Genomic DNA, 27,925 nt, shown 5'->3' on the forward strand with positions numbered 1-27,925 from the left:
TGGTCAATGCGGCAAACATTTCATTTCAGAAACAATACACCGTCTGAGTTTGCATGTGCTGTTCTATTTGTTCATGCCTTGTCTTATCGTTCATTTCACTCCTCACTCATCAGTTCATCTTGTCTTGCTTTCTCTCTGTCTCTCTCTACTTGTCTCCTCACAACTCCACTCTCGTCTCCTGCATTTATGCTCCTTTTTTCCCTGTAAAGTGAGCAGTACATGTGGTTAGTACACTGCAATGATGTCAAGCCTATTAATACTAGAGACGTTTCAGCACCTGTCCTGAACATTTGTTGTGTATTGGGAACTACTTTAGATGGCATCAAAGCTAGACTTTTCTACAGTATAATAATAGTTAGAACTCGATCTAACAAAACCTGATTTTACGTAGTTCTTAATCTAAGGAAGAAATTTGCATTCCTCGGCAGGTACTCATAAGGTTCAATGTTGTTGTCGACCCAAATTACCGAAACCAAGTTGGAACCAAAACCAATTTAACAAAGTGTTTTTGAAAAAAGTTAGTAAAAAAAGTGGTAATTTCTTTCTGTTTTTTACACAGATGGCTTTTTTCTTCAAGCGGGGGCACTATCGCTATTGCTTTAAAACATCTGTCACCCATAGTCAAGAGCCTGGTTTTATTTTGACAAGATTTCATGCCACCCATATGCATGGAGCAATGGACTCAATAGTCGCAAAGTAGCTGACTGGGCTAGTTGGTTGTGCATACTTGAAATAAACTGTGCAAAAAGCGGGCGGCAACGGAACGGAAACACACAGGACAAGCGCTGGCCCGCTTGACCAGTATGGGTATTTCAAGTATGCACAACCAACTAGCCCAGTCAACTACTTTGTTAAGTTATATTTCTAGTCAAGCGGGCCAGCGCTTGTCCTGTGTGTTTCCTTTCCGTCGCCGTCTGTTTTTTTCTACTGTTTATTTCAAGTATGCACAACCAACTAGCCCAGTCAGCTACTTTAAGTTATATTTCTAGTCAAGCGGCCCAGCGCTTGTCCTGTGTGTTTCCTTTCCTTCGCCGTCCGTTTTTTCTACTGTTTATTTCAAGTATGCACAACCAACTAGCCCAGTCAGCTACTGTAAGTTATATTTCTAGTCGAGCCGCCCAGCGCTTGTCCTGTACTGTGTTTCCTTTCCTTCGCCGTCCGTTTTTTATACTGTTTATTTCAAGTATGCACTACCAACTAGCCCAGTCAGCTACTTTAAGTTATATTTCTAGTCAAGCGGGCCAGCACTTGTCCTGTACTGTGTTTCCTTTCCGTCACCGTCCGTTTTTTCTACCGTTTATTTCAAGTATGCACAACCAACTAGCCCAGTCAGCTACTTTAAGTTATATTTCTAGTCAAGCGGGCCAGCACTTGTCCTGTGTGTTTCCTTTCCGTCACCGTCCGTTTTTTCTACTGTTTATTTCAAGTATGCACAACCAACTAGCCCAGTCAGCTACTTTAAGTTATATTTCTAGTCAAGCGGCCCAGCGCTTGTCCTGTGTGTTTCCTTTCCTTCGCCGTCCGTTTTTTCTACTGTTTATTTCAAGTATGCACAACCAACTAGCCCAGTCAGCTACTTTAAGTTATATTTCTAGTCAAGCGGGCCAGCACTTGTCCTGTGTGTTTCCTTTCCGTCACCGTCCGTTTTTTCCCACTGTTTATTTCAAGTCAACAGTCGCACCCTTATGTACCAGATGGTGCAACAGGTGGCAGTGGTTTATTTTTCCTTATAATGCTCCCACAGGAACCCTACTGTGTGCTTTCGAGGAGATGATCAGTGTCGTCTGTCGCATAAATCATGAAATAATCATGAATTATTCGACAGATGACACTGATCATCTCCTCGCAACTTTCTTGCTCGCGTAATCACTGCATTCGTTCTCTCCATCTTTGCATTTTGCCTGCACGTCATATTTCATGTCACTTGTCTACCTGGCTTGCATCAGCCGGACCACATATGTGAACTCAATGTTCAGTACACCGGAACAGACTTTTCACACGAGCATGCGGCAAAAACACTGTCATAGATTTTGGGTGTCTCTGTGTTACAGTTTTAGGTTTTGAAGGACTGAAAAACCACTTTCTCAAGTGTATAGACTTTCTGACTTAACAACATAATTTGAGCGGGTTGATTATTTCGTTAAAGGGGTCATGAAGCACCCCTTGGGCCAGGGGCGTAGCCAAGGGGGTGTTGGGGGGGTTCAAACCCCCCCCCGAAATTTTTCAGTTTTGCTTGCGTATATAGGCATGCACACATACAAACGCACGCACAAACATTCATAAAGTATGGTTGAACCCCCCCCCCCCGAAAAAAATTTCTGGCTACGCCCCTGCTTGGGCTGGTTGAAAAAACACATCCTGCGGAAAGCTGACACGGCTATGAACTGCTCTGCCAAATATTACAGTCTGCGCGCCGCGTAATGGCCACAAGCGGAGCGCGAAGTTGCCGTTTCCCCAGGCACCCTCTTTTCAAACAGAGGCCGGTTCTCACTCTCGTCGGTGGGCGGGGCGTCTGTCCGTTTACTTCGCGGATCTGTCAGTTTACGTCGCAAGAGACATAGCATGCTTATTGGCCGATAGCCGACGTAAATCGAGAGCGGCGTTCGGATCAGATGCGCTTCTTGCCGCGGGGTGCCGCCACTTGCCGGCGCCGCACTCCTCAGTACACGGTAGCCGCACTCGCGCAAGCGAATCACAGCGGGAGAGCGATCGCGCTTCATGACGCGCGCTGACGTAACTTCTTTCCCCCATGCCATCTCTCCCTGTCCAGCTTCCAGTGCGCTCGTTGGCACGAGAAAAGAGAGAAAGCGCTGGGAGCGTGCGCCAAACCCCCGTAACTCCGCTGATTCTTGACGGATTCGAGAAATTTTTGCGGCAATCGATTCGGGAGGCAGTACACTCCGATACTGAGGTCATTAGATCATTACTTGGAAAAGTGGTTCATGACCCCTTTAAATTGAGTTTCAACCGTATATGTATAAGTGCGATAAATTTAGTCAGAATTTGAAACATTGTTAGAGTAAAAAAAATAAGATCCTCATTTGGATGCTGTTTTTTAGTCCTTGAAAAACGTGTGACAGGCCCTTGAAATTCCTTGAATATGCTTGAATCCTTTGAAACCTGTACGAACCCTGGTAAAAGCAATTGATCATTATGTGAGCTGATACGGCGGTACAGGACGCAGTCATCGACAAACAGCCGGATGGATGACGAGAGGGCAGGTCATTAATGAAAATTGTCAACAAAAGGCGTCCGAGGACTGAACCTTGCGGTACTCCAGATAACACTTCGGTGACTGTAGAGTGACGGTGCCCAATCACTGTGAGCTGTGATCGGCCAATTAGAAAACACCAGATACGTGACGTGATTAGCGGATGGATGCATAACCTATTTACTTTGATCATAAGTCGTTGATGAGGTATGCGGTCAAAAGCTTTTGAAAAGTGTAGATGAATTATGTCTGTTTGGAAGAGAGAATCAAGGTTTAAATGGAGGTCAGTAGTGAATTCAAAAAGTTGAGTTTCACATGAGTGTCCTGGTCGGAAGCCGTGGTGATTACTGAAAAGGAAAGAGACGCAGCAGGATGAGACACGACATGAGAATAGGTTATGTGTTCAAGAAGTTTGCAGGCGATACAGGTGAGTGATATCGGGCGATAATTTGAAGGATCAGTTCTCACACTGCTTTTAAATACCGGGACAGCCTTGCTTAACTTTCAGTCGCTGGGAATTGTACTGGTTGGAATGGACTGCCAAAAGAATCAACTCTTAAAAACAGTGGACACTACGAAGTTGAACTGCCTTGATGCAGCGATTGTTCCGAGATTAAAGACAACCGGGGTGCAGCTTTCAAAAGGTTTGAGTCTCTACAAAGAAGGCTACTTTGAGAACCAGACCTTCAGAAGGAACATGACTATTGATAAGCACCTACTACAACAGACAATACATAAGACGTACAGCATAACACACCGAGATGTAGTGAGACGCCACAGAACTACGACAGTACGAGTATTCAATGCCTCTTCTCGTGCTTCGGGCTCACCTTCAGTCAATGATGTCTTGTGCACAGTACCGTATTTGAACACTAACATCCTTCATTTACTGCTGAAGTTTCGCAGTTCCAAGATTAGAATTTCTGCCGATATCAAAAATGCCTTTCTTCAGGTGTTCTGGCCAAACACGAACGAAACGCATTTTGTTACTTTCGTTTGAGGAACGGTCCTCGCAATTTGAAGAACTATGCATGACGAGGCTTGCTTTCAGTGCCTGCAACAGTCCCTTTCACCTTGCTGCAACTCTGCAACATCACGTCCAACTTGTAGAAGATGAGTACCCTTCGACTGCCAAACTACTGAAAGACCAAAGATTGCTTAGAATAGACCTTATGTAAAATCTGCTGCCATCTAACGGCCACCGTGCGCATTTCCGCGATGTTGAAGGCTAAGAGCGCTCCTAATGTGCACACACGGAGCGTCCGTATTGGCGCGTGGTGGCTGACAGGAGCGACTTTTGCCGACATATTTTCGTGTGCCGTGTTGCTCAGATTGAGGAAAATGGGGTGCTGGAAAAAGGTTTACAAGCAACTAACCTCCATGTTTATTAGATTTCCTCGCGGCTGACGACAAGCGGCAGGTCGTTCCCCTGCTCCGGCTACTGCTTACGACTAACGCCGTGTTTACGTTCGTTGTTCCTAATAGATGCGATATGTGACAGCATTGGTACTCATCAGAGAACACTCTTTCGTGTCATGCAGCAACCAGACAGTTTTTGCGCCGTGTGCTTGCAGGCACAGACAAACCGCGGCTTCGTGTATGAGCTTCAAAGCTGCATCGTGGTTGCATGCCTGCTCTGCTATTGACACCATTACTTTGTTTGTTACATTGCGATAACAACTACATGTTAGACAGCTAGGCCGAACGCGCCATCGATTCTCAGCGAACGGACTGATTGTGCTGGAGGGTGTTGTTTGTAGTTTGTTTTCGATTGTGGAGTTTAACAAGGTAGCGTTTGGTGGGATGCTTTGCACGCGTATTGCTTCACCGTGGGTATTTTTGAAGCGTTTCATGTGCTATCACTGCCAAATGCAGAGGGCGGCCCGAATGGCCTGACCGCCCTCCCTTACTTTATTTTTTAATTATACCCAAAGAAGAGCACATATCAGGCTCTCCCAGAAGCTGATCCACCTTCGGAAAAATCCTGTATCTTCCCCCGTATGCTATGCAATGTTAACATTTGTGGCACTTTTCCTATGAAACGGAAAAAGAAGTGCTGTTCCAGAAAATGTGCTACACTCGACCGTGGGTGCGCTACCGTTAGTTATGCGCTGAGGTGGTTTCGCAAGCATTCAGTCGGCGACACAAAACTGCCTTGCGGAAATGGGTTGAAATTGTAAAGCGCCAGTAGGCCCCGAAAGCAACGGTGTGAACGCGAATATTCTCGGCCTGTCGTGTTATTTACGAGCACATGTCGGAAGGATGTTCAATAAAATACCAGCTAACCGGTGCCTACCTCTTAGAGCAACTAAGACTTTTACTTTTCATGTTCACTTTTCACGTGCATGAGAAGCGGAAATTTTTTTGCATTTTAATCGTGTGTATGTCGGTGGCTACAGCAGGGAAATATCTTTTGCTTGAAAAATAAAGGAAGAGGACAATGTTTTATTTAAAATTAAATGCACAATACACCTGGTCGACGTAGGTTGTCCCTCATGAAATACGCTTTGAAATGGGTCAACAGCACTTTCTTACCGTCATCGCTGTGCCTTGCTGTGTCGCGCACTGAAGCCTCCTCCCAACCATCATACACTACACGCATGATATTCAGATAGCTGACAACGCCTTCTTCGCTACACTGAAAGCAGACAAAATGTATAACCTAGCGCTAAGCTTCATTCTCAACGACGACAGGCCGACATGTGACTCGGCAACAAACTTGTACCGTCTTCTTGTTGTGAAGCAGTTCTTTACGCGTAATAATTGCCAACGTAATAGCTAGGAAATGCAGGTAGCGTGTACAGGCCCTTACACACTCGTCTGACGTTTTTTATGCCCAGATTGCCCATTATCAAAGCAGGTACAAGCAAGAAGTTATAGCAGCGACATCAATAAGATTTGGACACAAGCCTCCAACATGGTGCTGAATCGGTAGCTTCGTCAAACCTCCGACAGATGGCAGCAATTTTGCGTAAGGTCTATAACAAAGAGCTGAGCTAGTTGGTCAGTATTCATTCTAAAAAGACAGGGCGTGCAAACACAGACACAAGAAAGAAGTCAGGACATGACAAACGACAAACAGAGGCGTTTGTCATGTCCTGACTTCTTTCTTGTGTCTGTGTTTGCGCGCCCTGTCTTTTTAGAACCAAGGATTGATTATGCTTCCTTCAGATTGTTGGAACAAATTTTCCGAGGAGACAAAGTCCTCACGTGAAATACTTCAATGAAGATGGAAATACAGAGAAATACAGAGAGCAAGTGTTAAGCAATCTCGGTAACCGGTGGCGACGAGAGCACCTCTAAGGACCTCACTCATCGCACACCTCTGAGACTAAAAGTGCAGAATCAGTGAAGATTGGGGACATCAAAGTAAAGAAATTAAACTCAACAAGACAATTGTGGAAAGTGGACAATGCACGGAAGCATTTACAGGCCACAATGGCAAATTTCGCTCATGCAAAGTGCACCCTCTTGATGGCACCATGTTGTGGAGACCGATACAAATGTACCACCTGGAATCTGCTGGAAGCTTCGATATCTCATAAACAATCGTCTTGAAAGAAACAAGCCCGCGCAAATTGTTCGGCCGGGAGCTATGAAATATATTGTTTTCTTAAAGAGTGGGTAAGACTAAGAAGTGACAAGCGAGTGTGGAACCCCCGCATTCAATTTTTTGGTTTTTTACTTGGCGTCAAATAAACAAGACATTTTCTACTTTGGCTCCACTTCCTGGTTTTCAGCAGCTGTTGAGACTTGGTAAATGATACATGCCATGTTCATGGGAATCAATACCGCAAAATTTTGTGCCAGTACCCCTTTCACTCTGATGAGGGTGCCCGGCGTGATCTGGTCTTCTCGGAGAAGGTTGGCTTGGCACATTGCATTTGCAGAAGACTCCTGGAAAAGACGAATCTTGAAAAAGGCTTCTAAGCGCTTCTGATCCTTCTAGGCTGAAGCCAAAATTCACACTTATACAAGCAGTGTAGGACTCGGCGCTGTGCTTGTACAGAGAAGAGGCGGCCTCGAAAGGGTCATCACCTGTGCCAGCCTGTCAATATCAAAAGACGACGCCAACTGTTCAACAATTGAAAAGGAATGCCTTGCCATCATTTGGGCCACCTCAAAGTTTTGCCCTTCTAGTATGGCAGGCCTTTCAAAGTGGTCAGCGACTATCACGCCTTGTGTTGACTGGCAAACCTAAAAGAGCCTTCCGGTCACCTTGTGTGGTGGAGTTTTAGACTTCAAGAATTCGACATCACTGTGGTGTATAAGTGCGGACAGAAACACTCAAACACCGATTGCTTGTCTCGTGCGCCTATTGATTCGCTGCTGCAAGACAATCAGGATGAAGACGCCTTTCTGGGAACAGTAGGCGCAGACAACTTCGTCAAACAACAGCGGAATAATCCACAAACACAAAGCCTTGTGGAGTACCTAGAAGGCAAGACCGATGTAGTCCCGACAGCATTCAGAGATGTATTGTCTTTGTTCTGCTTGCGAAACTGCATACTCGCGAAGAACTTCTCGACAGACCATGCAAACTAACTTCTTGTTAAGCCCTCAGCACTGCTGCGCCCAGAGATTTCCCAAGCCCTGCATGACGACGTGGCTGCTGGTCACCTCGGCTACTTGCGTATGCTCGCGTGGAGGCAGGAGAAGTATTACTGGCGGCGCTTTAACGCTGACATGCCCATTACATCACAACGTGCCGGGACTGTGAGCGATGCAAGACACTGCCAACAAGGCCAGCAGGATTCCTACAACTGATCGAACTACTTTACTGACCATTCCAGCAGATTGGGATGAAGCTTCTGGGGCTGTTCCCAATGCTCCGGAAATGAATGGATTGTCGTAGCCACCTCACCCACTACGCCAAAACAAGGGCCCTGCCCATAGGCAGTGCCGCCGAAGTAGCCAAGTTCTTTGTTCAGAACATCGTCCTGTGTCATAGTGTCCCAAAGGTTCTCATCAGCGACAAAGGTATGGCCTTTGTTGCTTACTTTACTCAGGTGATCTTGAGATACAGCCAGACAAGCCACCGCCGGGCCATAGCCTACCATCCACAGACCAATGGCCTCACTGAACGTCTAAATAAGACCATTGCCGATATGCTGGCCATGTATAGACGGGTCCACTGTTAAAGGGAACACTTGTGTTTCGGGTATGTTTAGATTTCACTCTTCTGCGAAAGCATAGTGGCTGAGATCTGGATAGCACTACTGGTGGTTGACAGTTTCGAACCTTTATGATAAAATAGTAATGTGCACAAACAATCTTTCCGCATCCACTAGCCGTTAGGGGGCAACAAAATGAAAGTTTCTCGTTCGAGTGTTCTCTTTGTAGTGAAGAGGAAGAAGAAGCCACACTCGATCGTCTGTTGCTGTGCGCGTGATCTGCATTCCTGTTGGACCGGCGCTACTTTGACTGCACAAGTCGTCAGTACGTTGTTAATAAACCATCGTACGACATCTGGTGGAGGTTGCTGCAATCCCTGACCTCAACCTGGAACTTCGTAACCGAACGTTGCCCGCTGCTTCAACCACTGCAATGACCGACATTGCCACCAGTCAGCCCGACACCGCCGTGGCTTCGAGCTCCAGCGGTGCCATTCAGCGGTACCGTGACCATCCTATCTTTAGTGGAACAGGTGAGGCTGATGTGGAAGATTGGCTTTCCACATATGAGCGCGTCAGTGAGACCAACAACTGGGATGACCCGGCCAAACTCCGTGTCGTCATCTTCTATCTTTCTGACGTCGCCAACCTCTGGTTTCACAATCACGAGCGTGAGCTCCATACCTGGCCTGAGTTCAAGACAGCGATTGCAGAAGTCTTCGGCCGCCCGACTTTACGAAAGCTGCGCGCTGAACAACGTCTACGCCAGCGTGCTCAACAGCCCGGTGAGACGTATACGAGCTACATCGAGGATGTAGTAAATATTTGCTCCCGCGTCAATGCCTCCATGAGCGAGGAGGAGAAAGCTAAACATATCTTCAAAGGCATCGAGGACGAGGCATTTCAGATGCTTCTTGCGCGGAACCCTGCTTCTGTTGCGGACGTCGTTACTCTTTGCCATAGTTTCGATGAGCTGCGTCGACAAAGGGTCCTTGCACGCAGCGCTGTCGCAGCTGCCAAACCACTCTCGAGCCTCACGTTAGCCTCCCACCCGTCACCCGCTACATCACTCTCTAGCCAAATCAAAGACTTTATTCGGGAGGAGGTGGCACGCCAGCTCTCTATGCTGCCTCTGGGCGATCGATCCCTACAACGTGACGCATTGATGGCTACACCCATCCGGAGGGCCATTACGTAGTTGGCAGTCACCTAGCGAGGGAAACTAGTTGCTGCAGTTCCGCAGGCACGAACTGCCAGCTTCGCGACTTCTACAAGGCCTGCATAGTCACCACGCAATTTACTCGACGTCATAGTAGAAGGAACTGCCGCAACTGCACTTATTGACACTGGGTCTGCGATTTCAGTCATGGATGAGAACTTTATTCGAAAATTACGTAAGGTCACAACGCCGTTCTCCGGCATGCTACTGCGCACCGCAAGTACGCAGCACGTAGCACCGGTTGCTGCATGTACCGCGAAGGTGGTTATTGACGGCGCGCTCTATATCGTCGAATTCCTTGTGCTCTCTTCATGCTCACACGATATCATCCTCGGCTGGGACTTCTTGTCTCAGCATCGTGCCATCATCGACTGTGCCCGGGCCGAGGTGGCGCTCTTCCTGTTCTCTGACAGCGCATTGCCTGACCTTTCTAAAAGTATAGCCCAAAAGCTCACTGTTGTGTCCGACACGGACATACCACCCGCAATGTCAGTGCTTGTGCCCGTCTCTTGCTCCACCACGCCAGATGCTGCCGTCCTTTTTACGCCATCGCCTATTTTTCTGCGTCGCAGGGCTCTACCTCCCCCGTTTGCCGTCCTGACTACTGCATCTGGATCATCAGCTATGCTTGTGTGCAATCCGTTTCAGCACCCCGTCACCTTGCTTCGAGGAGAACCTCTTGGTCGTGCTGATCCTGTTGATCCGTTTCACATCATCGAGACTTCGGATGACACGCCTTGTTATGAGCTCGACGCCCTTACTTCTCCCGTTAAGCGCACGTCTTCTGCATCATCATCAACTTCGTCTTCATCAGATATCTTGGAATCTGTCTTGGATGCCGACCTGCCACCTCCGTACCGCATGCAAGTACTCGAGCTTCTGCAGAATTTTCGCTCATCGTTTGACTGCGATCAACCGCGCTTGGGCCGTACGGAGAACGTCAGGCACAGCGTCCACACAGGTTCTCATCCTCCATTACGCCAGCGATCATATCGTGTGTCGGCAGCCGAGCGTAAGGTGATTAACGAGCAAGTCGATGAAATGCTGCAGCGTGGCATCATTCGCCCTTCCCACAGTCCTTGGGCGTCACCTGTGGTGCTAGTACGCAAGAAGGACGGGTCAGTATGCTTCTGTGTGGATTACCGTCGGCTAAACAAGATCACTCGTAAAGACGTCTACCCGCTGCCTCGTATAGATGACGCACTCAACTGCTTGCAAGGAGCGGAGTACTACTCTTCTTTAGATCTTCGCTCCGGGTATTGGCAAGTGCCGATGGCTGAAGGTGACTGCGAGAAGACAGCTTTTGTGACGCCCGATGGCTTATACCAATTTACCGTAATGCCTTTTGGGCTCTGCGATGCGCCCGCTACTTTCGAGCGCATGATGGACACCATCCTTCGTAACTACAAGTGGAAAACATGTCTGTGCTATCTTGACGACATCGTCGTGTTTTCATCAGATTTTCCGACGCACCTTGTTCGCTTGCGTGAGATACTGACCTGCCTCACCACTGCCGGCCTCCAGCTCAACATCAAAAAGTGCCGTTTCGCCGCCCGCAAGCTAACAATATTGGGACACGTTGTATCGAAGGATGGTGTGCTTCCTGACCCAGCCAAGCTTCGCGCCATCGCCGAGTTTCCCAAGCCCACAACCCTTAAGGCGCTCCGCAGCTTTGTAGGCCTGTGCTCGTATTTCCGGCGCTTTGTACGTAATTTTGCAACCATCATAGCACCACTGACGAATTTGCTTACGGCTAGTAACGGTATGTCCGCTTGGCCAACCTCGTGCGACAAAGCCTTCAAGCAACTACGTCGCCTACTCACTTCACTGCCTATCCTTCGACATTACGACCCCACAGCACCTACGGAGATCCATACCGACGCTAGCAGCATCGGGCTTGGTGCAGTCCTGGCTCAGCGGAAAGACGGCTACGACGAGTACATCGTCGCCTATGCCAGTCGCACTTTGAAAAAGGCCGAAGCGAACTATTCTGTGACAGAAAAAAAGTGTTTGGCCATCATTTGGGCTCTCGGCAAATTCCGTCCATACATATATGGTCGTGCTTTTGACGTTGTTACCGACTACCACGCCCTTTGCTGGCTTTCTTCACTGAAAGATCCGTCAGGTCGTCTTGGCCGATGGGCGCTTCGCTTACAAGAGTATGACATTCGTGTTGTCTACAGATCGGGCAGGAAGCACTCTGACGCCGATGCGCTATCTCGATCGCCAATACCTTCGGATGTAGCTTCCCCATCAACGCTCTTCGAAACTATGTCAACCATCGACGTCACGAATATGCCGGTTGAACAGCGAAAGGATCCCCTGCTTTCAACTATCCTAAACTTCCTGCAGGATCCATCGGCCACAGCATCTAGAACGCTCCGTCGCCAAGCCGCTCACTTTACTGTGCGCGACAACATCCTTTACCGCAGAAATTACATGCCTGATGGTCGCAAATGGCTGCTCGTGATACCACAGCACATGCAGTCTGACATTTGCGCTTACTTCCATGCTGCTCCTCACCATGGTCACGCTGGCGTTCTGAAAACGTATACTCGGCTAAGGCAACGTTTCTACTGGCGGGGAATGTGTCACTTTGTCTGCCAGTATATTCGCGCTTGCACGGCGTGCCAGCGGCGTAAAGTGCACCAACACCCTTCCGGCGAGTTATGGCCGCTACCCTGCCCTGCTCGTCCCTTTGATTGTGTCGGCATAGACCTATACGGCCCACTTCCCTGCAGTTCCTTGGGTAACAGATGGATAATTGTCGGCGTCGATCATCTGACGCGCTATGCCAAGACTGCAGCACTCCCAGCCACCAGCGCTCGAGAGGTTGCATTATTCATTCTGCGGAATATCGTCCTTCGACATGGAGCACCACGAGAACTGCTCAGCGACAGAGGGCGCGTCTTCCTCTCCGACGTCATACAAGCCCTTCTTGCTGAATGCAGCATCGTTCACCGCAAGTCTACAGCCTACCACCCGCAAACGAACGGCTTGACGGAGAGGTTCAACCGCACACTCGGTGACACGATCACTATGTACGTCGCGTCGGATCACAGTAACTGGGACGCTGTTTTGCCATTTGTCACTTACGCGTACAATACTGCCTCACAAGCTACCACAGGCTTTTCGCCGTTTTTCTTGTTGTACGGACGAGAGCCCTCTTGCACCATGCACATATTGCTTCCATACCGACCCGACGCTTCCGAATGCATGCCGGTGTCTGAAGCGGTGAGATACGCAGAGGACTGCAGGCAGCTCGCTCGTAAACTTACAACCGCCGCTCAAGGTCGCGAAAAACTGCGACATGACGACGACGCGTCTACGCCAGACTTCCCGACTGGTTCTCTCGTTTGGTTATGGATCCCACTTCACAGCCCTGGGCTTTCAAAGAAGTTTCTTGCGCGCTACGATAGCCCCTACCGCATCAAAGGCCGCACGTCCACTGTCAACTACATTGTTGAACCCTTGACGCCGCCCCACGACCTCAGACATCGTGGTCGTGACACGGTTCATGTCAGCAGACTTAAACCATACTATGACCCGTTGATGCTGCCTACGCCTTAAGGCGCCAGGATGGCTCATCTTCTCTCCCAAGGGCAATTGTAGTGAAGAGGAAGAAGCCACGCTCGATCGTCTGTTGCTGTGCGCGTGATCTGCGTTCCTGTTGGACCGGCACTACTTTGACTGCACAAGTCGTCAGTACGTTGTTAATAAACCGTCATACGACACCTTTAACAGTGGACCGTACTGTACAATCAACCACAAAAGTTTACGGACCATGCGACCGCGTGGCCAAGAGCCTCTTCGCGACATTTCCGCTACATCAGCGGCGATCGACAGCAGCGATCGACAGCAGCACTACTCCCAAGACGCAATCGAGGGCCTGGCTTGTAATCACTGGGCACAAATATATTCCACTTTTCTCTTTGACGCGATGCATTTTACGGCAGCCATGGCTCCGCTTTTTTGTCTCGAGAGCTGTCTATCAACATCACTGTTATCAATCGCAATCTTTCTTGCAAAGTAATATCTACTCAACAGCCCACCGTCTGAGGCATGCCGTGATAGCTGTGATTCTGCTATCAAAGTAGAAGTATGATGGACACGCTGTGGAATACTCAATATGCTTAAAGGGCCCCTCACCAGGTTTGTCAATTTTGAGCTAACGAGCGCAATGCATACACTGGGTGTTCACGATCACGTCTGCCAAAATTTGCAACGCTACGCGCCGCGGAAATGGGTCAAATTTCAAGCTGAACGCTGCTTGCCCTTCCTCTCGCGGGTGCGCGCTTTAGAGAATGAGGGGATGACGCACATGAGAAAATGGCCCTACGTAGATGGTAGTGCTGTGACGTCGCTCCTCTACGTAGACGACTGTACTCTGACGTCGCCAACAGTAGCACGTGACACTGCGATAATTGTTTGACACGACATGTGTAGTTTGTGTAATTTGTTGCTTGAATAGATTAATAAAACTTGAGAGAAATAATGACACACACAAATGGAATGTGTGCGTCTTTTTCATTTTTTTTTTTCATGAATTGCAGCGAGATGCGGGGCTAATGTGCCTCCCTTTCCCATGCGTTCGTGTCCCTGCGGTTAGCGCATCGAGCAGACGCCAGACCTGGAAACGAAAGTAATGTTCTGGCGCGTTCGAGCACTCATTATGCTCATTTATTCTACCGCGTCCAAGTAAACCTCAATGCGGCACTGGCTCATAATACCGCCATTCTCGTGCCCGTACAAATGTCTCAACTTTCATGCCCGTCTCGCAGAAACTGGCACTACACCACAGAGAACGCTGACAAAACGCCCACGGCCGCTACATAAAAAAAAAGGTAGCGACCGTGCAACGCCGCTCGCGTGCTCGGACTGGCTCGGGCACGTCATGCGCACGTGACCATGCATGCGCATGACGTGTTCATGCGTATGTGTCAAGTGAAGAGGGCAGGGAAGGGATTTGGCTTGCTAAGGCTACACGGGGCGAGTGGCAAGGGTTTGAAACTCGCCTTCTCGCATCATGGTTTCGCGCCGCTACAAATGATTGTTTTTCTCAGCTCGTAATGAACCGATTTGAAAAATTATTGCGGCATACTGTTCTTCATTCGGCACACAACAACTTCCAGCGTCTAACTAAAATTTGCTATGTGGCCTGGTGAGGGGCCCTTTAAAAAATTCATATAATAAATTCTTGGCCAATCCCCCAGAGTGGGTATGAGCCATGTCAGAGGTTACAACAACAGCGCTGCAGATAAACGCTTTGTGTGAAGACAACAAACTAACAATGCACTGCGCGACAGTAGAAAATTGATATGTGAGTGAATAAGAAGAAGACCCATTTCTGGCCGAGCGCTGCAGTCGACGGTAGGTGGCGCACTGCCAGGTGGCGTGGACAGGCTGTTTAGCATGTGCTTGTTTGGTCCATAAGCTATTGTAGTTTACTGTACGTTGACGTCGAACGCAAGACGTGGGATGCCATCCTTCTGTATGTGGCCTTCGCATGCAACACGGCCGTGCCAGAACGACGCAGATGACATCATACAAGTTGGTCTATGGAAGGCACCCGGCAACGACACAACACTGCTGAAGATGACCGTCGGAAAAATTCCGACGTTGCTAGCTATTTGCTGCGCACTGAAGAAGCTCAACAGCTCGCCCGCCTGCGTATCAAGCACCAGCAGAGGCTCGACAGCCGTCATACAATGTTTGACGACGCCACGTAGGATGCCAGTTCGACGATCGTGTCTTGGTCTGGGCGCCGATACGCCGATGTGGACTCAGTGAGAAACTTCTTCGATGCTACTTCAGGCCATACCAAGTACTCTAATGTCTCGGCCCTCTGAACTACAAGGTCGTTCCGGACGGCATTGCAAACCTTCAGCGGCACCGTGCACGACCTCAAGTTGTCCACGTTATGTGCCTTAAGCAGTTTTCTACGCGTTCGCGAACCTGAGGACTCTAGTTCTTGCTTTCCTTATTATTGTCCTTTCTTTGTGTATGCATTTTTTTCTTGTTTCCATGTTTTGTTTTAAGCATCGAGATGATGCTTTTTCAGAGGGAGGCAATGCCACACGTGCTTCTTTTTCTACTTTTATGTAACGGGCCCGTTGCACGTGTAACCACTGCCTTACGCAGGTTGGGCCAGAGTGTCTCAGAATGTTCCCGATTATTTTAGAATCATCTAAAAAGATTGCGCGCACAACACAAAAAACTAATGCGGTCCCCATATATATATATATATATATATATATATATATATATATAGTAGTGGGAAAAGAATTAGTAGTGGGAAAAGAATAATTTCTTATCCAGCACTGACATGCAGCCTTTCTTTTATAAGCGATTCATTGATGATATTTTCTTGATTTGGACATATGGGGAACAAAACCTCTTGAAATTTATAGATGCGTTTAATCATTTCCACCCGTCAATCAAACTGTCGCATAGTTACTCGCCACTTTCGGTAAACTTCCTAGACGTCACTGTGTCGCTATGCGAAGGAAAACTGCTGACTAAACTATATCGTAAACCTACTGATAAAAACCCGCTTCTGCATTTCAAGAGCAGTCATGTACGACATTGCAAGACCGCCATTCCCTATAGTCAGGCCCATCGCTTTAAACGATTGTGCTCCAACCGCGAGGATTTCATAGCGAATTGCGAACAACTTAAAACTTCTCTCACTAAACGGCAATATCCATCGGCTTTAATCGATGACGCAATAGGTCGAGCAGATAAATTAAATAGAGCGGAAATTCTGAGGGGGAACCGTTTGCCCGAAAAACAGAATAGCACCAACCTTGTACTAACACACTCAGCATCAGCACCAAAGGTACACTCTATATTAAAACGCCACTACAATATCCTTGCCCAAAGCGAACATCTCAAGAGTATTTTTCCTGAACCACCTCGCGTTGTGTACCGACGGTCTAAAAATCTCCGAGATTTATTAACGTCATCGAAAGTAAATAAGTCCGAAATAACTGGCTGTACACCCTGCAACAAAGCACGTTGCAAGGTGTGCGACATATGCAAACGACACAGAAAGCCAATAGCACGTTTTCAGACTTCTCCCTTAACATTCGAGGTTCATTTAATTGCGATAGTTATAACGTTATATACATGCTTGAGTGTACCGTCTGCAAAAAACAGTACATTGGGCAAACGGAAACTTCATTTAGAATACGCTTTAACAACCATAGATCGCATTCCAATAAGCTTCCTAGCCTACCATTATCAAAACACATTCGTTTACCTGGGCATTCTTTTGAAAATATTCGGGCCACTATACTTGAGTCAGGCTTTCGTTCTCATCATGATCGTGAAGCCCGCGAGTCTTACCTAATCTATAAGTTTAACACCGTCTCATCCGGTATCAATGAAAGCATAGGCACACTTACAAGCGTTCCCACTAAGCACTGTTAATCATAACCTGGTCTTCAACGGGATAGGCAGCTCTGTTTCTAATATCACTCGTGTTTCTTCTACGGTTACGTTGGTAATCACTCACTATTTTTCAGCTTTCGTACCAGACTACGTGTATACGTACTGAGTTGTGTGCATCATGTACGGTGTCTGTGCTGTTTTTTAGTTTTTTTAGTTTCTTCTCGTATTAACCTTGATGTGTTTGAAGCGTACTTCAGGAGAAGTTAAAAGTAAAAATTGACCTTAGCGCTGAGTAGATTTTCTGTTTGCGATTTCAGACTGTTCGCAGTTTAATGCTAGCATGTGATTACGTTCCTGCGAAAAAAATAGGTAAAGCGCAGATCTGATGTCATTCCCCCCCCCCCCCCCCCCCCGCCTTTTCCTCCATGTGACATGCAATCCAACAATTCTGTCATATCACTAGTGGGTAATGCCATATCAACTGCGTGTGCAATCTATGCTACCCTGTGTAACCTGACTTCGCTGCCACGAGTCCCAAATGTGCGCGCATGAATCCATGTCGACTGCGCGTGACCGCTATCTTATGTTGTCATTCTTGCTATCGATATGTTCTTTGAAACTATCTATCTACTTTAAGCGTGTTTATAAGGAAACCCACCGCGATGTACTTGTTACTTTGACAAAGTCTGGTCCACCAGACGAAACGTTAGTGAAAATATACAGTGCCAAACCAACGAAAGTCGTAGTTTCTTTCTTCATTCCTTATATATATATATATATATATATATATATATATATATATATATATATATATATAAATGAAGGAAAGAAGTGTTAATTTCAAGGGCTCGTTTTCTTTGTTATACACAATAATAATGAGAACTAACAGACAATAACGCCAAGGAAAGTATAGGGGATGTTTTTTAGTAATAAATGTAAGGTAATTGTGAAGACTGAAGGAATTGTCCACTTTTCTTTCTTCACAATTACCTTACATTTATTACTAAAAAACATCCCCTATACTTTCCTTGGCGTTATTGTCTGTTAGTTCTCCTATATATATATATATGCTATTTTCACAACATTTTCACAATTTTATCATTTTTATATGAACTTATAAAGCCCACAGTGTGGTTATATTCCTTGCGAGAAAACTGTGCTTTTTCCAAAAAGCATTAAACATCTTGCAATGCTTCGTCATAGCCAGAAATAATGAAAATTCAAATAAAGAAAGGATAAATTGTCATGCCATAGAAGGCCGGTGCCTTCCAATTAACAAAAAATTATTTCATAGTATTGGCTCAAAGCACCAATGTTGTATAAATTATTTTGCACGACACGGTTTCTACTTCTTTGCACATTGTTCAAAGTGCCCTCTGGCATCACAAAATTTTTCTCCTAAAATTGTCGCCTCCTTAACTACTTGTCACATTCACATGTACTAGCACGATTTTTTTTCAGCTTGATTGGAGATGGTCGAAAAACCACTGGGCCCACTTGATATGGAACGACCCATATACTGTGTTACTGTGTTACTGTGTTACTGTGTTACTGTGTTACTGTGTGTGTGTGTGTGTGTGTGCGCGTGTGTGCGTGCGTGCGTGCGTGCGTGCGTGTGTGTGTGTGTGTGTGTGTGAACCACCGTGCCACTTGGTATGGAATGACCCATATACTTTGTAAAGGAAAGAAAATTGCTTTTAAGGGCTCGTTTTTTCTTTGTTAGACACAATATTAATGAGAACTAACAGACGATAATGCCAACGAAAGTATAGGAGATGTTATTTGTAATAACTCGGATATAAAATGTGAAGAAAGTAAAGTGGACGAAAAGGTAACTTGCGGCCGGCAGGGACCGAACCTGGGACCTTCGAATAACGCGTCTGATGCTCTACCGCTGAGCTACGGCGGCGGTCATCCCCCCATCCACTTTGTAGGGTATATATGTGCATTTAAACCTAGGAGTGTTAGTCAGAGCCAATCACAGCCATGGCGGCGAGTGTGGAACACTCTTTTTCAGCCTTTTGGCATCATGTAGCACGTGATCTTCTTACGCGCTGGCAGCTTTGTATCACATTTTATATCCCAATTATTACAAATAACATCTCCTATACTTTCGTTGGCATTATTGTCTGTTAGTTCCCATTAATATTGTGTCTGACAAAGAAAAGCGAGCCCTTAAAAGCCATCTTCTTTCCTTCATTCATAGCAAGGGTCTCGTTCTGGCAGACTTGATGCCTTCAGGTAGTATGCGAGGGATTACTGGTCAGCTGCCTGCCCATAAAAAGATCACGTGCTACGTGATGCCAAAAGGCATAAAAAGAATGTTCCACACTTGCCGCCATGGCTGCGATTGGCGCTGACCAACACTCCTAGGTTTAGGTGCACATATATACCCTACAAAGTGGATGGGGGGATGACAGCCGCCGTAGCTCAGTGGTAGAGCATCGGACGCGTTATTCGAAGGTCGCATGTTTGGTCCCTGCCGGTGGTAAGTTATCTTTTCGTCCACTTTACTTTCTTCACATTTTGTGTCCGAGTTATTGCAAATAACATCTCCTATACTTTCCTTGGCATTGTTGTCTGTTAGTTCCCATATACTGTGTGTGTGTTAACCACTGGGCCCACTTGATATGGAATGACCCATATACTGTGCGTGTGTGCGTGCGTGTGTTTGTGTAATGTCAGGCCATTTGTTTAAAAAGTTCATAAGCCAAGTAATCGATCTCTAGTTTTCTTAGCTATACTCACTGCAGCGTATCAAAAACGTTGCTATAATCTATGCCTTCTGGTTCTTGTACCCAAGTAAGAATTTTGAGATGTCAAACTCACACCAGAAATGATGAATTGTCCATTGTTTTTGGCCTTCAGTTTACCATCATCATGATCATCTTGACTATGCCCACTGCAGGCAAAGGCCTCTCCCATGTTGACCTGGGCTGTGCTTACTGCGGGCTCCTAATCACCTTGCCTTCTCTTGGAGTGCAGTCTGTTAAGGACCAGCCTTGCCTTTTCCTGGCCCTGTAGTTCACTACTGTTTTAACCCCTCTACATGGGTGTTTAGTTGACGTCGAAATAATGCGATGCATCTAAGGTGTTGTGTTTTGCGCAGGTGACTCTACCAATAGCGACAGCATGCCAGACAGCCACGACTGCGACTTCGAGCCAGCACTGGAGTTCGATGACACTGAGCTGGTGCAGACGTCGCTTGGTGAGCCGTAGGGCTGTTACAGTCCACTAGGCCACAACGCAATTAGGCTGTGAGGTTGCCACAGGGAGTGTTTTTTTGCTGAGAGGGTTTGTCATTTATCAGTTCCTGGACATCTTCGAAGAGTGAAACCATTGATGGCACATCTCGAACACCAGGTGTTCTTTCTCGGAACAGAAATTTGTTAGTTGGTCTAGCATGGTAAGTGACACGAAATGAAAAGGCTCCTTCAGGAAATGCTTTTGGTGCAAACCCATAGACTTCAAAATGATATATAGTTGAACCCCGAAACAATGAAATCGGCAGGGAAACTGAAAAATTTCATTGTTGCGAGAAGTTCGTTATTGCAAAATAACTCAATACAAATAAGGAAACACTCAGCAAAATAAAAGCTTTATGCCAGAAATTCAGTTAGCTTGCCTTGTTGACCCTAGCCACGCAGTAAACGCATAGATCTTCGATATGTAGCAAGTATTCAATCGCAATAATGCATGTTGCTGGGCGAGTTGGTCGTACATCATTAAACAAGGTGCTGCGCAAAGGAAACACGGACAAGGAAGTGAACGAGGACGGGTGCAGACTCACGACTGAATTTTATTGAAAACAAAACACATATTTATATGACACAAACTGCAAGTTCATCTATGTGCATGCGAGGAACCGGCTTTCATTATCGTACAATGCTATGTAGGTGTCACTGACGCAAATGTCTCTTTTTTTCTCGATGAAGAAAGCCTCGGCAAGGTCACGTGCCAACTGGTTCTGACTACACCTCAAGATTTTCGTTGTTGCCAGCAAAGGCTGGCAAGTAATGTTGCAGTGACACGCTTTGCTTAAAGGGGTGGAGAAATTTTGAGGCTACAAAAAGCCTGCTGTAGGCTTCCTCTGTATGCAAGGGCAGTCTGCACGAAGTGTTGGACGCAGAAAACGTTTAGAATATATTATTATTCGCTTCGAAAGTATGCCTAAATGCCCATTCTCACGGTCTATACCGATCACTAGTGCGACTGTCACCGTGTAGGAAGTGTAACAGTTTTATTGATGTCAGACCACATTAGCGTGACGTGCAGTGAGCGGTGACCCACAGCTCTGCTGCACCAGGCAAGGCATGAGAGCGTCGGCTGTGAGCCTACACTCATTTTTTCTCAGCATGTTGCCAAAGTAGCCAAAGTTGCTCGCATTTTGTAAAGTGCTTCGCATCGTCACATGAATCTGTGAAGGTGACACTAGAGAACTTCAGTTTGTTTGCACACATCTTTGTTTTAGCTTACTGGGTTACTGTAGCCGTAAGTGCGAGAGGCCGGATAGGTGGGGCCACCTGGCGGTCCTAAGATGAACCAGGCAAGCACAGAATTTTTGTTGCAGAATCTTTATGTAATCTTCTTCTCTGCTGGTGTGAATTCGCGTCAGAGGTGTGCTTCTGGATGCGTTACATTTTTAAACATTTTTTTCGTGACGGTCACTCAGTGAAAACAAAGAAACGCAGTTATAATTGTGGTTCCACGAAGTGTCACAAGATGTCGATACTGTCGTCCAGTAACCCGGTATTCCACAGACATCTCTGTGTATACCGGAATACCGTACGTGCAAATGCTCGCTATGAGAGAATTTCAGCGAGTGTTAAAGGCATCCGGACAGTTGCTCGCATGTGTGTGCAGATGATGCAGCACTGCTTGTGTCACACCTTTGTGGGCCCACGTGTTCAAGCTTCCTACACAGTGTTCAACTCGGGGCCCACAAACCAAAACGAAAGTCGCTTGCTTAAGTAAGGCGATATTAAATTATTTAGCGAGAATACATAAATCTTGGAGCGTGCATCATGCTTCCTGGAGCAATAAGAAACATTTGGAAAAAAGACACAAATTTGATGTCACCACCCCTTTAACTATTAGTATGAAGCATTGGCAGTTAGTTAATCATTAAGTCACGGGGCTTTCATTAGAACACTGAGGTGGCTGAGACGTTTTGCAAAGGTATTGTAGTTGGACAAAGTGCTACGAGGGGTCGCTACCAGTCTCACTACTGTGGAGTCAATGGAGAAATTTTCCATTGATTCTACACTACTGGCCCTTCACCCTGCAGTCCAAGACAATGTGGCTGAATTTTTAAAAGCATTGGGGTTTAGGGACAGTGAAGGAAAAATAGACTTTAAGTGGGTAGAAATAACCAGGAGGAGGTTATCTTGATTGGTGGCTAAAATCAAGGCAGGAGGGAAATTTAGCCCTTTACTACATATATACTTAACACTTGACTATGTATTATAGCTAGGTAGCATGAGCTACCACCCGATCAAAAGGCTCTTTCCATTCACCCATCTTGGCTCTGCACCACCACCGTCAATGGCTCTGGTATGCCGTAGTCTACTGGCAAACTGAAATTCTCTAGTATGCCGTGTATGACAACGTTAATCGGCACACTTTATGAGATGTATTGAAAGAAATTGGCGCACCTTTTGAGGTTGGATAGAAAAAGATGTCTGGCTCTCCCATAATCAGAAGTAGATGCAAGCATGAAATGGCTACCGGTAAAGTAGATTGGTTAGAGATTATACTGCCACGCCCACTTGTTTTATTTTGATGTTTTTTGGGTTTGACCAGCAAGGACGGTTATCAACGCTCGAGGCTGTCCGCGAAGCGGTGTTCGAGAAGCTTCTCGATTGTAGTAGATCGTTTTGTTAAGATTTCGCGCCGCACGCGAATGTTCCAGCTTTATCGAGAGATAACGCCGCCACCAGCGATATCGCTGGAAAGTTCGATAGCGCCTGTATAAAAGCCGACGCGCTTGACCGCTTGTCAGTTGATCGACGGTCAACGCTCTGTACGCCGCTATCAGTGCATACAGTGTGTATTGCTGTAAATTACCTTTCCATTTCCCGGCCACAAGTTCGGCCAAATAAACAGTTCCATCTTGAAAACGCCGACTGCTGTCTTCGTCGACGTTACGACCACGTGACATCTGGTGGAGGTGCTGCTTCATGATCCGGACGCCACCGCGGAGCGCTGACCCAAGCCCAAGCCGCGGAGAAGACGACGCTACAGACAATCCGGATCGTCGTACCAGCCGCCGGCAGAAGGGACTACACCCAGAGTACGGGCTCCTTCCCGAAAACACCAGGCAGCGCAAGACCGTCACATCGACCGCCGAGACGATGACAGCCCCCATGCCACCTACAACGGTCGTGATGCAACAGCCAAAGGAGCCACCGACTTTCCGTGGATCGTCGTTTGAAGACTCGGAGAGCTGGCTGGAGACGTACGAGCGAGTCGCTATCTTCAATCACTGGGACTCTGAAGAGAAGCTGCGCCACGTCTTCTTCTACCTAGAAGACGCCACGAAGACGTGGTTCGAGAACCGTGAATCGAGCCTTCAAACCTGGGACCTCTTTCGGACGACGTTCCTTAATACATTCGCGAGCATCGTCCGCAAAGAAAAGGCTGCTGCTTTGCTGGAGACAAGAGCGCAGCTACCAAATGAGAGCGTCACCATTTACACGGAAGAGATGACGCGACTTTTCCGCCTGGCCGACGCTGCCATGCCTGAGGAAAAAAAGGTCCGCTTCCTTATGCGGGGAGTGAAACAAGACCTCTTCGCAGGATTGGTGCAGAACCCCCTGAAAACATTCACCGAATTCCTCACCGAGGCCACAACTATCGAAAAGACACTTGACATGTGGACGAAACAATACAACCGCTCTTCGCTGTCTGCAACCTATTCCGAAGTGCACTCGCTGGCCACCGACGATTTGCGCAAAGCCATCAGAGCGATTGTGCGGGAGGAGCTGCGCAAACTGTTACCTTCACCGCAGCATCAAGTGGATTCAATCGCCGACGTTGTCCGCGAGGAAGTCCGGCAATCGCCACATCTTGTGCATGTTCGTGAGGGCACACCCGACCAACTTGCACCACATCTACACTGTGCACTCGTCCATACGGATGCCATTGTTAGCTGTCACTGTGCGAGAAAATCTTGGGCTTTGCCTAGCATATGTGGCCCATGCAGCCATGACTCGACTAGAGGCTGGTGTGCCTGTCGCAGCGTGACACCCTCTCTCGAAGAATTACGCTGATCACCTTCCTAGCAGTGAACACGCTGATTGGGAGGGGGGCAGGCATGGTCAGAAATTAAGTACAGTATTATTTTGAACTTTCGGTGAGAAATTCTCACTTGCTATAAAAACTGCCTGGGGCGCTTCCATACACACGATCTGAATGGGTAAAAAGTGAGATAACATGCACGAGTAAGTGGTTATGATAACTTTACAGAGAATCTGAAGAAGTAAAGAACAGTGCGAAAAACAAGAAAATATAAAGCTGTTTAGTAAGACGAAAATGACAATGAACAAACAATGTCGGGAGGCTTGTTCCAGATGTTCACATGGGTTCTGCCATTGCCGCCGCCACTTTCGCCACTTCTTCCTGCTCGGGCCCCACCTCCCTTGACCCCAGCAAGGACAAAAATAAAGTTATGTCTCTCTCTCTCGGTCATCAAGTGCAGTGGATAAATGTCACTTCACATTCCCTTTAGTGGTGGATGCAGACACGGAGAGGAAACAGTTTGGACCTTTTCAACACGTTGTTTCATCTCTTTATGGAGATGGAGCAACAGAAGCTAAATAAGTCGACACCCCTGTAGCATGTGCTCGGCTCTGCAAAAGTGAGGCATGTTGGGACATGCCAACAGGCTGCTGCTGCACCTTCCGCTATTTCTGGTCTCCTGATCTTCATTCAAACCTGACTCTGAGGAGTCCTTGTAGACGCAGTGTGTTTCGTCGAGCAGCAGGGTTAGTTTGCCATGAGAATCACTGTTTCGCCACCATTTCGAATTAGTGGTTAAATGTTACATGCTAGTGCAGGTTCTGATGAAGCAGAAAAAAAAATGTTCGCTCTGGTCAGGAAATCAGTCCAAGTTCCCACCCTATGAAGTGGCGAAGCGAGTTGTAAGTTTTGCCGATTCTGCCCGCTTCGAGTTCTGGTGAAAAATTTTGTCTAAAAAGTGGTTACGAGGAAATGGAGTGCAGTTAAGTGCTTGACCATGATTTGTTTAGCATATAATGAGAGACGGTACAGTGCAGTGTCGGAGACGATTGATAAGTGGGATGCGTAACACGTCATTTTTGTTTGCTTTAAATGTCAGTTCACGCAATCCTGATAGCATTTTTTGTCGTGTAGTCATAAAGGTAACTTCTTTAACTTTGCAATTTTCAACAATTTTTGTTTAAGATCATAGGCAGTAAAGACATCCTTTATAAACAGGGAAAACCTTACGGATACGATAAGCATCTTGCAATCCGGAATGGCGAAAATGAAAAGAAAAAAAAGAAACGTAACAGGTAGCACGTCAGAGCTAAAGCTCTCATATTTAGACCACATCAAGGTTAAAAGGGCCCTGCAACGCTTTTCTAAGTAGCCATGGAATGGCTTCATTGAAGGAGCTTATTTCCTCACGAATCAACCACCGCAAAAATTTTTTGGAATCCGTCCAGTATGAGCAGAGTTACAAAGATTTGTCACATGCTGTCACATGCTTTCGTCCTGCGAAAGCGCTGGAGGCTAAGCAGGGAGGGGTGGCATGGGGAAGAAGGTACGTCACGCGCGCCTCGTGACCTTGAGCACTTTTTCTTTTTTTCTTTTTTTTGAATGCGTGGCGTACTTTCAGTGCGATTGCGTGCACGGTCAAGTGACAGCCTCTCGCGGCGGCCGCAGTAACTACCAAGCGCGCCATGTTCAAATCGGCCAGTGGCGTGGAACTTGTGTCAGTGACGTCGTAAGCATCATTTTTGTCGAGAGAAGAAGAAGTGCTTTTTACCTGACTTGGAGAATTTATTGTAAATCCCAGGCTGCATGCTGTGCTATAATGTTTGGCTCGTGTGTTCTTGGGAGCCTCGGCTACCGAGCGGCAGCATTTTCTGACAGTGCTAAAAAAGTGTTGCAGGGCCCCTTAAAAACAAACGCAGACATGGTGTACCTTTGTATCCTGTGAAGTAAAATGCAACAAACAAGCTCCTTTTGATAAACTCGAGTAGCGTGCCAAACACACGTTCCGCTATCTTCGAGGCAGTAGAGATAAGGGCTGTGTTAGAATGCCGCCCTGATAATACGTTCCATTTGGAGACCATGTCCGAGGAAAACGCCTCCTCCTCAGGTGCGTGTGTGTTCTTTGCAGACGAGATGCAATAATATATAATCACAATTACCTCTGCCATTTCACTTTGCGAGACTTCACAGAATCAAAGCCGCCCATCTTTATGTTAGTAGCTGGTCCAGCGTTCTGATGCACTGCCGCTGTTTGTCATTCGTCGATGCCACATGCATTAGGAAATATGGAAATTTTGCTACTTTGAGAGTACACTGTGATGCCTGTTTGAGTCTTAACCATTGTCCAGAATGACAGAAAGGTGACCTAGTGGCTAAGGGTGCATCATAAAAGAAGGTAAGCAGGCAAACACAAGAGATCTCTTGTGTCCGTGTGTGCACGCCTACATTCTTTTGCAATGTACTGTTGCATAGCTTCGGCTGTTTCAGAACTCTTCCCACTTGACAGGCTGGCAGCCTTCAGTCGTTCCGGTAATCATTGTCCTCGTTTTGTCCTCTTGAGGAAGCTAAGGCCTTGCTTAAGGAAAACAACCCACATTGCCCTGAATACATTTGAACATCTGCAGTATTCATAAGCCTCAGGATGACCTTGTCGTTCTTCTTTGCATTCTTGAACATGCCTTCTCTTTTGTGTGCCTATCTGAAACATGGTTGTCACATCATGACGACGGGAATCTATACGGTCTTTCTGGCTACTCTTCTGAATGCTGTCATCACGAAGGTTGTCATGGTGGCGGTTCGGACGTTTTGGTAAATTTAACATTGTCGTACAAACGGTTGCGATGACCTCTTTTTTCGTGATTGTCTCTGTGGATCAGTGTGGAAGTAATGACTTGCAGCTGCCTGCAAAACGTAACATCGTAATTGCCAGCATTTATCGTTCTCCTTCACCCCCTTACATTGAGTTTGTAAGGAATTTGAGCAGTTGCTAAGCACATTAATTGATGAAAATAAGGATACTGTCTTACGTGGTGCCATCAACATTATTGACCCTGACAGTCAGTCTAGCTCCGAGTATTTACTGCGGTTTCTTATCACGAATCTGTGATTCAACCAGGTGTGAAATAGGCGGACCTAACATTTACTACTGTCCAGCATACCTACTGATCACAGCTGGAATATTGTCACGTGGGTGTGACAGTGAAGAAAGCAAACGTAGCCGGTAAAGATGAAGTGCTTTACTGGTCGAACTTGTGCCCAGAAAACTAAGTAACTGAATGTACAAGCAAAGCACACGGTACACTGATAGTGGCGATCACAGTTGTCGTCTGTCGGTAATCCAGTCATCGGCGGAATGCGTTGTCTTTTATACATCAGTGATCAGACCTTTTAGCGTTATCGCTGGTGCTCACGTAAGCTCTTAAATAATCTTGAATACTCGTGTCCAGCACGTAATCTTAACGAAATAATCGGAAACAATTGTGAAGTGTCCCAAACATTGTGATGTGTCCTGCCCGAAGCGCTGCTCACAGTTTTTGCAGGTGAGACCCGATCACACTAAAATAAAGAAATGAGTAACTTCAGAACGACTGTGCAACGAAAAAACACAGATGACAAAGAAGACACACCCAGCGCAAACTTTAAACTAAATTTGTCGTCCGTGTGTTTTCGTTGCGCAGTCGTTCTGAAGTTATGAATTACCAATTTGCCCGAAATGTTGCTCTCATAAAGAAACAAGGGCACATGGCTGTG

The 27,925-nt window shown here is 46.8% G+C and overlaps 1 protein-coding gene across 5 annotated transcripts in view; it reads left to right on the top strand.

The window, feature by feature from the left end:
* Window positions 1-27,925, top strand: part of LOC119402453 (rho GTPase-activating protein 1) — a 169,053-nt gene that overhangs the window by 17,232 nt on the left and 123,896 nt on the right. For all 5 annotated transcript variants that reach the window (XM_049418649.1, XM_037669606.2, XM_049418646.1 and 2 more), the window contains exon 2: window positions 20,046-20,144. In XM_049418649.1, coding sequence (XP_049274606.1) covers window positions 20,046-20,144 — 99 coding nt within the window. The remainder of the gene's footprint in view (window positions 1-20,045; window positions 20,145-27,925) is intronic.

Source organism: Rhipicephalus sanguineus, chromosome 8, assembly GCF_013339695.2.
Source record: "Rhipicephalus sanguineus isolate Rsan-2018 chromosome 8, BIME_Rsan_1.4, whole genome shotgun sequence".
In the NCBI taxonomy this organism is placed as follows: Eukaryota; Metazoa; Arthropoda; class Arachnida; order Ixodida; family Ixodidae; genus Rhipicephalus; species Rhipicephalus sanguineus.